The sequence below is a fragment of the Solanum lycopersicum genome, chromosome 3 (genome assembly GCF_036512215.1).
Source record: "Solanum lycopersicum chromosome 3, SLM_r2.1".
NCBI classification, from domain to species: domain Eukaryota; kingdom Viridiplantae; phylum Streptophyta; class Magnoliopsida; order Solanales; family Solanaceae; genus Solanum; species Solanum lycopersicum.
In genome coordinates, this window is record NC_090802.1 from 59053052 (window position 1) to 59068095 (window position 15044).

The 15044-nt window shown below is 33.1% G+C and overlaps 2 protein-coding genes and 1 non-coding gene across 3 annotated transcripts; all 3 read right to left on the reverse strand.

Moving 5' to 3' along the window:
- Positions 1-1177: 1177 nt before the first annotated feature.
- On the reverse strand, positions 1178-1249 carry TRNAQ-CUG (transfer RNA glutamine (anticodon CUG)). The gene has a single exon. It is a non-coding gene; the product is annotated as a tRNA-Gln (tRNA).
- Positions 1250-3617: 2368 nt separating this feature from the next.
- LOC101256578 (uncharacterized) lies at positions 3618-4929 on the reverse strand. The gene has a single exon (XM_010320739.4). The coding sequence runs from the start codon at positions 4659-4661 to the stop codon at positions 3927-3929; it is 735 nt and encodes a 244-aa protein (XP_010319041.2). The 5' UTR covers positions 4662-4929; the 3' UTR covers positions 3618-3926.
- Positions 4930-8353: 3424 nt separating this feature from the next.
- On the reverse strand, positions 8354-14216 carry LOC101256273 (MA3 DOMAIN-CONTAINING TRANSLATION REGULATORY FACTOR 1-like). Its single transcript, XM_004236261.5, has 4 exons — positions 14012-14216; positions 13688-13936; positions 11862-11956; positions 8354-10443 (listed from the first exon to the last, which is right to left on the reverse strand). The coding sequence occupies exons 2-4, from the start codon at positions 13923-13925 to the stop codon at positions 8647-8649; spliced, it is 2130 nt and encodes a 709-aa protein (XP_004236309.2). The 5' UTR covers positions 13926-13936; positions 14012-14216; the 3' UTR covers positions 8354-8646.
- Between the last annotated feature and the right edge of the window lie 828 nt (positions 14217-15044).

Below are 15044 nucleotides of genomic sequence, written 5' to 3' on the forward strand. Positions count from 1 at the left end.
TCCCTTTTTTTAATGCAAGAAGCAAAACAAAAATATGACATATAAAATGGGACAAATGAGTAGTATTAATTTCTTGTCTATCTATTCTTAATTCTCAAGTCAAATTTTTGGATTCCTGAATGTCCGAATGAAATCGATCGTTTCTGTCCATGAAATAAATATTGAGCCCGTTTTTTGAATGCTTTTACAATTCAAAAGTTTCGGAGAAAAGAATAAGCACATTATTAATGTAATAATCAATCAATTGAATTATTAAAATTTTCTGAAAAGAGTGATATGTGTTGCAAGTATAATAAGATTCTTTTAGTTGTATTAATTGACTAAATTTTTTAAAAATATTATGGAATATGATCAAGATCAATTTTATTTTTTTAATAACATTTATTTTAAATTTAGAAAGTATACATATTTTTGGGATAATAGAAGTAATTTTTATGACATTCCTTTTTAGTTAAGAAGATGTAGAATATTATTTTGTAAATTATAAGAACCACTAACTTTTAAGAAAGTGAAAGAAAAAATTCATAGTATTGTGGGTTCTGTTTGGTTTTATTAAATTTTTAATTCGTTATTTGATTTGAAAAAATGTGCATCAAATATTAAATTAAGATATTTTGATTCGATTTAATTTTTTTAATTTTATTTCGATTTAATACGATGTTATTAAGACAGTTTTTCGATACAAATAAATAAAAAATAAAATAAGAATAAAATCATTAAAACATTTAACTAAACATAAAAGTTGAAAACTCGAAATAATCATTAAACATATTTAATAATTAAATTTTCCAATAATGAACTATAAAAGTTTTTTTCTCTTTTCGATTTTTTGTTTCCAACAAGCGCTCTTTATAATAGCAGCCAACACTTGAAACTTAAAACAATACAAAGTCTCAAATGCCTTAATATTTCACCTCAAATAAAAAACAATAAGAATCACAACTCACAAACACAAGTTACCAAATATATAATTAATAAAATTAAAGACTTTCTTTAAATTAAGTTAATAAAATTTCAAAATTTTGGTGCACCCATTATTTTTTGACCCTTATATTGAATATCAAACCGAAAAACTAAAATTTCGAAAAAACACCAAATTCGAACCAAAAAACCTAATAAATTCTATTTAATTTTTCGATTTTCATGTTCAACCCTAATAAAAAGTGTCAACATTTTTAGGTCCCACCGAGACTTGAACTCGGGTTACTGGATTCAGAGTCCAATGTCCTAACCACTAGACCATGGGACCAATCTTGTAAGCAACTCATTTAAGAATTTGAATCTAGATTTAATGTTTAATTGGGCTAAGCATGCAATAGGTGGTCTTTTAAGGCCCAACTATTTCAATCTGAAATGGAGTATACTAGTTTGATAATAATACTCGGATTATTTAAAGGGAAAATTGTATATAACAGCAAGCTATTAATTCAAATTAAATGTAATAACTATAGTTTGATTTAATTGTTCCCCAAAGCAAACTGTTGTCATTTCGCCTCTCTCCTAATTAATTTCGTCTCTCTTTTACACAAAAACAAATGTATAAAATATTTTTGTGTTTGTATAAAGTGGGAAAAAATTGTATATACACATATATTTTCGTTCCCCTCTCTCCCCTCTCCCAGATCTCGTCCGTTCACTCGCCTTTCTCACTTTATGCAAAAATGCAAATGTATAAAATGTGTTTGTGTTTGTATAAAGCGAGAGAAAATTATATATATATACATAATTTTCTTTCCCTCTCTCCTTTCTCTAGATCTTGCTCGCTCACTCGCCTCTCTCACTTTATACAACATTGTGTTTGTATAAAAAGAGAGAAAATTATATATACAAATACAAATGCATATTTTTTCGTCTTATACACTTATGATTATACAAACACGGTTTTGTCCTTCTCTCTTTCTTGCTTTATACAAAACACATGTTATATAATTGATCTTTTATATATGTATACTAAAGCATATTATATAATTGCTTTGTTTTGTATATGTATAGCGAGATTCTACAACTGTTTTCTTTTGTATATGTATAGTGAAATATATATATTTATGTTTGTTATGGAGCGTCAATTATGCAAACTATAACGATAGCATACAAATATAATTTTTATGTTTGATATATGTAAAAGTTACTCATATTCAAATCGTTTGATATGTGCTCTGAGAATTTATTTCGAATCTTTATTAGTTTTATAGTTAGAGGTATAAGGTAATTTTTTGTGATGTTTTTTACTACTTTTTGATATTTTTCAGAAGACTAGTATATATACATATTCATGAACGTTTACATAATGTTCTTCCTATAAATGTTTCACCAAATGGTGTAGTTTCTGCTTCTTGTTTCTTTGCAAGAAGCAAAGGATCAATCAAGCAATTTTTTCAAAAAAAAAGAAGCAAGAGCAAAATTGTGATAGAGGAAAATCTCAGTAACTCGATTATTACTATTTGAACTTTTATTTCATTGATGACGATTTAATCTCCCGCCTTGTAATTTCCTCACCTACTTCCCCTTCTACCACCCCATTTAAAGAAAAATAATAATAATAATAATTGCGGTGAAGAATTAAAAGCCAAAAAGCATCGAATCGTAGACTCGTAGTAGTTACCCAATTTAGGTGCTGTTGTGATTTACGTGGTCCTCCTTCTAAAGCAAATATTAGAAGCTGGCAATTGCAAGTTGCATAGAGCTATCTAGCCACCCCATTAATTGGATACACATTGACATTTTTGGTGCATTCAACTTTTATAAAGGAAGTTGATGAATCCAAATAATTAACTCGTTTGTTTTTTTATGAATCCATATTTTAATCGCACACTCCTATTAAATTTCTCACACTGTCAAATCATTAATAAGTTTAATAACAAGAGGAGAAGATAGAAACAAAGCTTTTGAAGTTCATCGATTCATTCTCGATCCTGTTTTGATTCACTCACCATAAATTTTTACGATAAAACATTAATAGTTTGAAAGTGGGATGCAATCCACATGACTGGTTTCACTATAACTTTTAAGTTGGAAAAAGGGATTTATCCTTATGGAATCCAAATTGAGTTTCACATATATGTGTAGGTGGTCTATTTGTACTTTATTCATTCTCTATCCGTGACCTAACATAATTTAACAAAATAAAAAAGAGGAGTTCCTTAATTAGTTAGGTCTCTTCGCCCTATTAAAAAGACAACCAAATTGCACCTTCCCCTCTTCTTTACAACTATTGCTTTCATTCAAGAATGTACTTTTTCAACTTTCATTTTGAACTCACTTAATGGTAAATATATACTCTACGTTGTCAGGAAAAACGAGGTAAAAGTGTCTTATAAGTTTTCAATTACGAAAATAGAACAAGTGAATCCCCTTTATTTTTCTTTTACTTTTTCATTTTTAATATTAATAAAAGGACTAAATTAATAACATCTTTCGTAGTTGTCTGAACAACTACTGGAATTGTCTGGACAACTTCCAAACAACTACAGAAGTTGTCGAACGACTGAAGAAGTTGTCTCGACGCTTACGACATTATGGGACGACTAAAGAAGTTATCCCAACAACTACAACAATTGTTGGACTAAAGCATAAAAGTTAAAAGTTTGAGATTATTGTGAAAACTTTTGACATAATATATATTACTTGTCACTTCTATCCAATGAAGGGCTTTTACTTAATTGACTAACTAGTTTATCCCTTTTAATAGACTTTCGCCAATATATCCTGAAATTAGGTGTTACTTTAGAAACGAATAAGTATTATGTTTTTTCAAATATGCCTTTATATTTCATTTTCTTAATAGGTTCAATACTAAGCATTGTATTTATTGATTTCTTAATGATTGTAATTTTCACTAAGATAACACTTATTTTGAAATGTCGAAATAAATAAAGAATTATTTAACACGTTAAAACCTAATGAAAATAAGGATCACAATAACTAACCTATTTCGTCTTCTTCCTAAAAACCGCTTCCGTATCCAACCCAAACCCATCAATGCCTCTCACCTCAACCAGCTCAGACACTTTGAACAATTCCTTAAGTGGGTCCACACTGTACAAATCATTAGCTGAATATTTATCAGCCCGTCTAGATAACGACACGTGTAACACACAAATTCCGCCGGGCTTCAACGTCCGTTCAATTTCTCCGACGAACTTCCATGGATAAAGTGCATGATCAAATACATTAGAGAATTCTAAGTCAAAACTCCGATCGTTAAACGACTGACGATGAAAATCACCTCTGATTACTAACGGAGGATACGGCACTAGATCAATACCGATTGAATCGTTCACTCCAACCCGTTTCAACGCCGCTACTTCCTGCCCGACCCGTGCCCCGACGCAAAGCGCTTTTGAATCGTTAGATAAGAAACCTCGAAGTTTCAAATCGTCGAAGAATTCGGAGAAAACCCGAACCTTTCGGTCCCAATCTCGGGTCGTCCAGATTTTTCGGAGTTTCGGGTTTAGCGTTTTGTTGAGCTGACGATTGATGTATGCATCGTAGGATGAATATCCGGGTCGAATTCGGAGGTCCGGTGGAAGTGATAGAGAGTGAGGTGTAGTTTGAAAGGAAAGGAATGCTAATAAGGAAAGAGAAAGAAGAAGGGAAAGGAGAAAAGGCTTGAGAGCGAAGGGTAGTTTCTGGAGATCGATCTTCATGCCTGCATGAATCATTTATATATACACGTACAAGGTTTGTTAATGGAGTTTTTTTTTTCTCTGTTTTTTGGGAATGGTTGAGAGGGAAGAAGAAGAAGAAAGCACACAATTGTGATGCTTTAAGTAGAATTTTTGTTGCACTCTATATATATATTTTTTTATATATATATATGAAGTCGAAAGTGATGCCCGTGCATCTGGTTTAAGTGTAACAATAATTTAATTTGTAATCTGTTTAAATATTCGATATTTGTTATTAAGAAGAAGTGGATGGAAAATTATATCTTTTACCTTAAATTTTTTGTTATTATATAGATTGTATTAGTATTCAGTTCATAATGAATTAGTGTCATTAAAAGATGTAGTTATTGCATAGTTAGGTTCGTTTGACACTTACCAAAAAAAATTACACTTGAATGTTTTAACAATTGACGTAACACATTGACTTAATAAAAAAATCACTACATCGGAAAGAATTATCAACAATTGTAATTTTGAGAAATAACCCCCCCCCCCCTCCAAAAAAAAACAAACAATCACTGTCACTAAATTAAAATTTTGATTTCAAGCGATCTTTAGTTGAAAATTACACTACTAACAGTGATAAGAATATTTATTGATAAATCCTAAATGAATTCTCTTGATTTTGCATCTTTGAACAATAATTTAGTTATCATTTTCTAAAGTAGATTTTTTTCCCACATGAATATCGGTATTTCTTCAGTACATTTATACTGTTGAAAAAATAAATAAAATAGAATTCAAAAATAAAGATTTTATCTAAACCTATAAAAAGAAAGTGACTCTGACGGAACAGATAAACCCCACTCTAAATTTTTCAATTTGCTTTTTTTATTTGTATTTGGTCCATTTTGTGTTATTGTTAGAAAATCATCCACACGAAGAGAAAGGCATAACAGAGAAATATGAATCATGATAAATTTTAACCGAACAAATTAACGCACTTTTAAATGAGCAACTTTCACATGTACCAAACAAAATATTTATATTTGTATGTTATAGTAAACTTTGTATAATTGCATTTCATGGCAAACATAAAACTGTATAATTCGCTATACATATACAAGTGTATAATTCGCTGGCCTAAATTGTATAATTCGCTGGCCTATTTCGCTGCAATTGTATAATTCGATATCCTATTTCACTGCAATTGTATAATGCACAATTGTATAATCCACTGCCTATTTCGCTGCAATATTAAGTGTATAGCAAGAAGATACATGTTTTTCTCCCGCTTTATACAAAAACAGAAACACAATATATACACTTCTGTTGTATAAAGCTAGAGAAAATTATATTTCACTGCAATTGTATAATTCGCAATTGTATAATTCGTTGATCTTTTTCTCTGCAATATTTGATGTAAAATGTTTGTAAATTGTATAATTAAGTGTATAACACAAAGATATATATTTTTGCATGTGTATATACAATTTTCTCTCGTTTTATACAAAACAGAAACAGAATTATACACTTTTGTGTATAAAGAGAGAGAGGTGAGCAAGAATGGAGAGTGGCGAGCGAGATTTCTGAGAGAGAGACGCTGGCAAATTTTAGCTAACGTTTGCTATGGAGCACAATTAAATCAAACCCTAGCTATTCAATTTATTTTAGGTTATTAGTTTGCTATTATATACAATTTTTCTCTTTTAAATTACGTCATATAAACCCATTTAGCCTCAAATGTGTATGTATATATATGGTGAAAAAGTTGATTGTTATAGCCATTGAATGGATTTGAATGACTTAAATTTAGGTTGAAGAAGCATAATTCATATGCTTATCTCTGTAACACGCATTGATTAACTGATTTTGCGATTATTATTTTTGCTCTTTTAAGACTAATTTTGAATAGCAATTAATTTTTTTTTTTTTGAAAAATAGCCACCATTGATTATGTTGTAGCCCTCAATTAATTATCTATTTTTCCACTCTATATAGATTATTGTTATAACTTATGACCCTCAATTAATTAAATCTACGTCATTGATATCAATATTAATATTAGACATGTGACGATTGACACACATATAAAAATAATTAGGGAAAATAAAAACAATAGTTAAATTCTTTTTTTATAATGTGATTCTCCTAGCACTATAAGAATCAATTTCTAAATATTGATAAAATAAAATAAAGATAGATGTGGATAAAATATAAACAGTACAACTTACATAACATAGTGTTAGTCCTTTTAGTTGTTGGGTTGTATATAAGGTAATTCAAGTTATCTATTTGCTTCTCATTATTATTTTTCATTTTGAATAAAAGAATAATTATAATTTGGAACTCCAACTTGTGATTTTCAAGTTTTTGAAATATAAAACTTGGCTCGAAAATTCATATTTTGTAAAAGTAACTCATATTTAGCGCGAAGAAATTGTTTTGATGATGTAAAAATATTACTATCACAAAATAATTAGTAGTACTATAGTTAACTAATGCTTTTTTAAAAATAAAATCATACATATTTGGAAATATTATCAATCTCAATACTGTTTGCACCAGGGAAAAATGATCAAGTTACGTTGGAATATATATATTACTAGAAGATTATAAGCTTATTTAGATGTATATTTAGAATTTAGGCCTTTACAATTATCTAAACAAATTGATGCTTTTAGGAAATAAATTTAAATATCTTGTTAGTATCATAAGTCCTATTTTTTTTCCCTTAGAAATACCGAAGATCAATTACAATATAGCCCAAAAAATAGAATTAAGTTTCTTTTTTTTTTCCGGTCACACTTCTTTCTTTTTATTTCTCATATTTTCACATAAAAAAATGAAACAAGAATAAGAAACTCAAATTAATCTATATTCGAAACACAAAGAAGTCGTTGAATAAAAAAGTAAAAAAAAAAAACTCACATATACCCACCAAATTTTGCTACAAGGATCTAAGATAATATAGATTTTTTAAAATAAAAAAATTTAACTCACTTACATTACATAAAAATGATACATCTAAATTATCTGTGCAAACTATAAGAATATATTTGTATAATGATAATAATAATGATATATATATATATATATATATATATATATATATATATTCACTTTTATCACAAGAGTATACCAAAGAAATATATCAGCCTTTTCCCCCCCTTTTTTTTAATCTATGCTTATTTAAGTGTTGTGTTCAATTAGAAACGACTCTAATTCCAAAATTGCACTAAGATTTTTGAAGTTACTAGTAATTCAAAAGAAATATCACATCCTACTCAAAACAAAATAAGAAACATTAAAAGAAGAGTAATATTTTATTTCTGATACTGATCATACCTTAAATTGTGCCAATATTGCACTTCACAGTTCACTCTTACTCAATCGTCTGGTAATGAAGTATTATGCCCCCAGTTTGATCAAGGACAGCAAGTCCATCCACTAAACAAGAAACAAAATTGCATATCTAATTACAAAAGCAAAATAAAGATGAAGACAAGTTAATAAGCTTTACCTCTCTCCCCCTGCTGCTGCTGGTATATTCAAACAACTCTGCAAACTATTCAACTCGGGACATCAAAATCATTAACCCTGATGTAACTCTAAATCCAACACACCTTTTGGGCAGCTGATCGTTCCTCAATTGGCACTGCTTCCTTTTCTATTAGAGGGGAGAACCTGCCTGTAAAAGATGATATAATCGACTTCCATCTCGCAAAAAGGACTCAACAAGCAAATGGCACAAAGCAAGTTAACAATGTTGTATTGACCAAAATGATTGATAATTATCTGTACTAACATCCATATGGAAGGTAGCAATGGTAATGCGTTATGCATATACCACTAACACGAGACTTCTAATTTTTACATCAAGAAATATCATCATACAAGAAACTCAAAAAGAAAGAAGAACTAGGAATGACTGGGTAGTCCGTGTCCATCTACCACTCCCAAAATAAAACGGACTAGGAGAAGGCAACAACGAACAACATGCAGAGATGCAACAAGCTAATGCATCTGATTCTTCTCATTAAGATGCATCAGGTAACCCAAAGGATGGTAACATCCAGCCTCTTTCTTTGGCATGCTCCAAATAAAACGTGAATTTATCCTTTGCATTCGGAATGTCAAGAGCCAGATCTTCTAGCCCATCATTGATCCTCCCAAAGCCTTTAGTCATCTGGTTTATGGTGATAAGCCCCTCGCTGAAGCATGCTTGTAGCAAATCCAGCATCCTGTCATTCTTCTTCTCCATTGCCATAACCAAAGCTTTCTTCACCACCTCATGATTGAAGAATGGCATTCCGAGCTCTCGTATGCAATGGCAAGCTTCACTGAGAACACCACTACTTTCAAATTCCTCCAGGAGCTTTTGTATCTTATCCTTTGCATCCTCCACAGCCCAGCCAGTCCCACCACCCCAACACCTCAGGATCCTTTCACCAGCATGCCGTGCAGATCGAAGTGATTGAGCCATGCAGACAGTCTCAGCACCACTGCTGCAATTTCGTGGCAACTTGTTCAATATCTCCTCCAAATTCAGAGGAGCCAGGACATCGTCTATTACAGACCTAGCAAGGAAAAGAGCAAGTTCATTGGAAGCATCTAAAATGTCAAGTGCTGTATCTTCTGAAGATTCTAGTAGCATCACAAATCCATTCACTATGTCTTCAGTTGAAAAAATCTCAATATGAAGTGCAGAAAGCAAAACCGATGCCATTTCCTTTTCCTTGTTTTTCCTGTCCATGGCAAGGGTGATTAGCTTCTTCAAAAAAACGGGGTTAAACTCAGGTTGCCCCAAATCTTCCAAACTTTGGATTAGTTCTGGAATGTCATCCGAGAGAAAATATTCGTGGATTATGCTTACAATTTGTTTCTTGTATTGCTTCAATTTTTCATCATCTGGACCATTTGCTTGTCCATTTTCCCCTGTGGCTTTCAGAGAAGATGCATCAAGCCATCCCTCAGAGATTGCCCGAGGAACAATTGACTGGAATGACATTTTTGCAGAGGGAATATCCAGAGAAAGATCATCAATACTCTCAGCCATCCTAGAAAAGCCCTTCACCATTTGACTGGAACTTATAAGACCCTCTTCTGCAGCCTCCTTCAAAAGTTTCAGAATAAGTGGTTCAGCAGACTGTATCTCCATGGCTAAAACTAAAGCTCTCTTGACAACCTCATGATAGAAAAAAGGAAGTTCCAACTGCCTTATGCATCTGCATGCCTCAACAATATCTCCACTCTCAACATATTCCCTCAATAGATCAGCAATCCTTTTCTTGACCTCCTCAACAGTGAATTGGGTGCTTGCCCCCCAGCGCCTCTCGACAAGTTCTGCATGGTGTGGAGCCGAGAGATAGCGCTTCTCAGCAGTTTGCAACACCTGAAACCCCTTAGAGGATTCTGGTACCATTTTTCCAACTCTAGCGATAAAAGCTGGTGGAAGAATGTCATCAACCACAGCACGTGCGATGAATAAAGCAAGGATATCAACAGTATCTGGTATGTCCACTGCCAAGTCATCAGCAGACTCCACAAGCATGTAAAATCCCTGCCTGATCTGGGTAGGGTTGATGACATCGGCATAAAGAGAAGAAAGAAGAACTGAAGTCATTTCCTTCTCCTTGTCATGCCTATCCATGGCCATAGAAACAAGCCTCTTAATAATATATGGATGATAGTCGGTCGAACCTAATTCCTTGAGATCAGACGCAGCCAGTTCTACATCAGCAGTGCTGAAGTATTCCTCTATAATTGATACTACAGATTTCTTGTAATCATCTAATGGATCAGAGACAGAAGTTCCTACAAGCTCATACGGCTCCTGTTCATTTAGAGTAACGTGGAGACAGCATTAACATAAAACCCTGATAAAAAATTACTGAGCCAGTATCCTACTACACTGATTAATCTAGCAATTACAAGTAAAACAGACTAGATCAGGAATCAATATAGGTTCAGGAAAAATGGAATTGCCAGATACAAAAGTAAAAATTTCTTTGAAAAGGACATGTATTTTGTATCCTCTTCCCTTCACATGGCATTATAACTCCAAGGATTTAAAATCAAAATACAGTTCATTACCAGTAATATTCTTAGCCCATTTTACTTGTCTCGATGATGGATGAACTGACGTGGCATATCGATGGGTAGGTACTAATATTAACTTAAGAACGAAGATATTCAACACAAGGTGGGAGTGGCCTCTATGGTGGACAAGAAAAGGAAAGCAAGGTTTAGATGATTCGTAGATGTGAAGAGGAGATTCACAGATGCCTGGTGAAGAGGTGTGAGAGGTTGACCATGGTGGGTCTAAGGAGAGGTAGAAGTAGGCCGAGTAAATATTCTGAGAGGTGATAACTAGGTACTTGAGCATTTTCTAGTTTCCTTGCAAGTATTATTACATTACTCTCCTTGTCTTATTCTTTGATATTAATTATTACATGTTTCCTTTGATTTGGCTATCACATTATGTGTTGTTGCTACTATTTTTTCTCCATTATTTGCATCATGGTTTATTCACTATTGTATTCCCTTTCTCATATCTGCTTTGAAATGCTTCACTTGAGCTGGGAATTTATCGAAAACAACCTGACTACTTTCATAAGGTAGGGGTAAAGTTTGCATACACACAACCCTTTTCAGACTCTACTTGTCGAATTACATTTGATACATTGTTTGCCCACTGCTCACTACCATTAAAATTTAATTTAAACTGACATAAGGAAAAATGTTGATTACATACTTCAAGGGAAATATTGGAGCCTTGGCTTAGTGGTCAAGTAGGTTCCTTAGTGGAATGTGTTTTAGTGTCTTTAGGATTCACAATATTTTGGCATTTTACTTATCAGTAAAAAGCACATTTAAGAGCCACAAAAATCAGTAGTTGCGGAGACGGATGTAAATAAACAGGAAAGAAAACAAAAACTAATTAATAATGGTGCATTGAGTATACATTATGATCATTATATTATGACTAAAATTGTTTCTCCTTTGCCTTATCTTTCTCATTGCCAATGCCCTTTCCTCCTTTTGAATTCCTTTTAAAATTCTAATCCACAAGTGCATAGTGTACATATTCTGAAAGGTTTTAGAACTTCAGGGATGGTTGTGATCTATTGTACAATGTAATGTTACCAAAATATTATTTTAGTACTCCAATAATGAAGGTTGTCACATGCAATTTAACCCAAGTAGCTTTCATTACTTAAGAAGTATATTTGAATAAGTGGCAAAACTCACCTCACCACTATCATAGTTGGGATCATTTCTATCAAGATGAGATTCAACATCAGTATCGAGCAATTTTCCCCAAGTGCCTTTACCACCAGCACCATCTGTTTCGCACCATCAAATAAGGAGAAGCCTTCAGAATATGGACGAAGAAAAAAAAAAGAAAAAAGTATACAAGCTGCATGCTTCCGCATTCAAGAACACTGATTAAGTATAAAGAGAATTGAAGACATTAGTCAGTTTCCAGGCTTACATCATTGTATAATTATTAAGGATTCCGGAGGATGAGGCAAGACAAGAGGGATTACCAAAGCCTAGGCTAGTACCTCACAAGTCTCTAAGCGAGAGCTGCACACCTCTCAACAAACATGAGAGTGAGAGGGAGAGAGATTGGGAACCACAAAGAAAAACTCATGCACCTGAAGAACCTAATGTCAGTTTTCATGTGCCCTTGGGCAAGGATGTACTAACAAACTTCAGCTCTTGTTAGTTAGATCTTTGTGATGAACCTAAACAATTTTTTGGCATCAACAGAGCACACTGCTCACAAATCCATGAAAATTCATAAGTGGTGTCTCCCATCCCTTCACCCAAAAGTATATACACTACACCGTCTGCGCTACTTCATTTCAACACCATTTGACTCAGCAAAGGTGATAGACCTCTACTTCCCTTCTCCCTCCCTCATGTTCTGGGTATTCCACCAACTTACAAGTAATTAACTTGATGTGTATTATATTAGTAATAAAAGAAGTGAACTTTGAACGACTAACTCAGCCGCGGGTTATCAGAAACCTCTCTACCCCCAAGGTAGGGGTAAGGTCAGACTCCACTTTGTGGGATTACACTGGATATATTGTTGTTGTCATTGAAGGACTGACTGAAAACTTGACAAGATAAGGAAAACATCACCTCAAGTTCTAAAAATGACTTGTCAAATGAATTAAAATCCTTGAAACTCCTGAAAAATCGTATATGAGCATTGCTAGGGAAATGGTGTCAAAATAGATTAGAGATGTTTTGAAATTAGTAAATAAGAAAAAATTACTCGGTATTTTTAAAGCTCGGCTTGAGTTTGAACCTTGATCTCCAAGTAAATTTCCACTTCATTGATCCCTGGACCACAGTCTTCAGCCAATGAGTACTCTCCTGAATTATTGGTATTGTGTGGACTCTGAAGTACAATATAGGTGTTCACCGAGAACAAAGGCAGAATGGAGCATGATTTCAACTGAAGTCATACAATAGAACTTACAGGAAAGGGCAGAATGGAGCACGAGTTCAACTAAACACAGCATTTCTGACATGCAATGAAAATGAACACCAAGTGAAAACTGAATAGTACCAACATTTCGTTAACTATTAGATTCAACGGGCTACGTGGTAAAGCCTTACATATTGAACTCATCAAATTTAAATCCTTAATCAACCTCTTACAGGGAACTCTTGGGAGTATTCAAGTGACATGGAAAAAGAAGTAGTGCATTATGTGCAATTCACTGCACTGTGGCCTCTTTTCAAACTATAATAACCACCCCAAGTGTGATTAGTTCACACCTCAGAGCAAATTAAGTCCATTTACAAAGTACATTATCCAAGAAATAATGTGAAAAAAGTTCAAATTTGCCTTATGCGTTCCTTCAGAAAGGCATTTCTATTTCGATCACTAAGTGTAAATTTTAACTTTAGACACATGAACTTCTTTCATCATAAGGTCAATAAGAAGCACAAGGATGTAGGTATTAAAAATTCATAGCCAGGGATTCAATACAAAAATTAAAGACACACTAAAACATCGTTACGATTGATTCATCCAAAAAAACAATACTACTCACCCTTCTTAACCCGTATATGTTTCCCTGAGTGCGTACGCCGTACATGTCGCACAGCAATCCCAGCCCCACTGCCTGATGCCTTCACATGAAGATCCGACAAGAGAATAGAAGAGGATTTAGCACCTGGAGATTTCAAAGTCGGAGACTTTGGAGAAGATGACAAAACCTCCACATTCACCGGTGCTATATCCAGCATCTCCCTCTGTTGTTCAGTCAAAAATCCCTCACTTGACTCCATTTCACCAAAACCTGCACACATCAACACCATCAACTCTCAGCTCAACAAAATCAACACAACTATCTCGATTTCTGTTTTTTTTTCACCTCTCAATTCCTCTGTTCTTGGCTCCTGATCGGTGAGCCAAGAGAGGACGACACAAAATCGAGAATCAGATGGTCAAAACAAGCTTCAAGTATACTGCTGAAACCCTAGATCAGTGAAGCAGAACAATCAAAAATGTGTATAAATTTATATATATGTGAATAGATTTTGTGGATTTGTAGATTGAAAAAGTGAGTTGAAATGGATGAGAATGTAAATAAAGAGTAGTGTATATATAAACAGTGTAAGACTAAAGGTACACGTCAGCAACAAATGTCGCTATCCACGTGGCATTAGTCCTGTGTCGTCTCTATTTGTGGAGCTCCATTTCAGCGTGGTTCGGGTTCGGGTTTGGTTATTAGAAAGTTACATTGATTGCCCTAATTATTTGCGGACAATAGTTTACGTGTTTAACTAGCTAATTGATTTTTGGATTTGATTTGCACTATAACCACTTTTAGGAGAGGTATTTTTTAAAAAATACTTTCTTAGTTGCTCTCCGATCTTTTGATTAGAAAAGCGATATATATTAGAGGAATAACAATTATTTATTAAAAACATAGACTTTGTTTAGTAGTGTTAATACGATTTATAGAAATTGACATATGTCCGGTGTTGGAAGATTGGAAAGGAGAATGTTATAACCATTGTCCTAAGGGTGTGAATTTTTTTTTGTTGCATAAACAAAACCTATATAAATGGCACAACGATTGTTCCGTTATTTTCGACAAAGATCTAATGAAATTGATTCTCTGTGATATCAACGGCTAGACAATAAAATTTTGTAAAGGATTTAGTAAATATTTGGATTTTAGACATGTCATTCATCCGTTCATTGAAACTTCAATCACTCATTTTTTACTATAAAGTCACCAATTTTCTTGAACTTCGGACACTTGACAAGTATCAATTTCTCATACGTGATTTTACGACTTTGTGGAGACCTATGATTCCTGTTATTTGAGAAGGGAGCTTGAATGAAATACAAATAAAAAATTTTGGAAATACTTTTTTTTGTTTTCATTTTTTTACTTA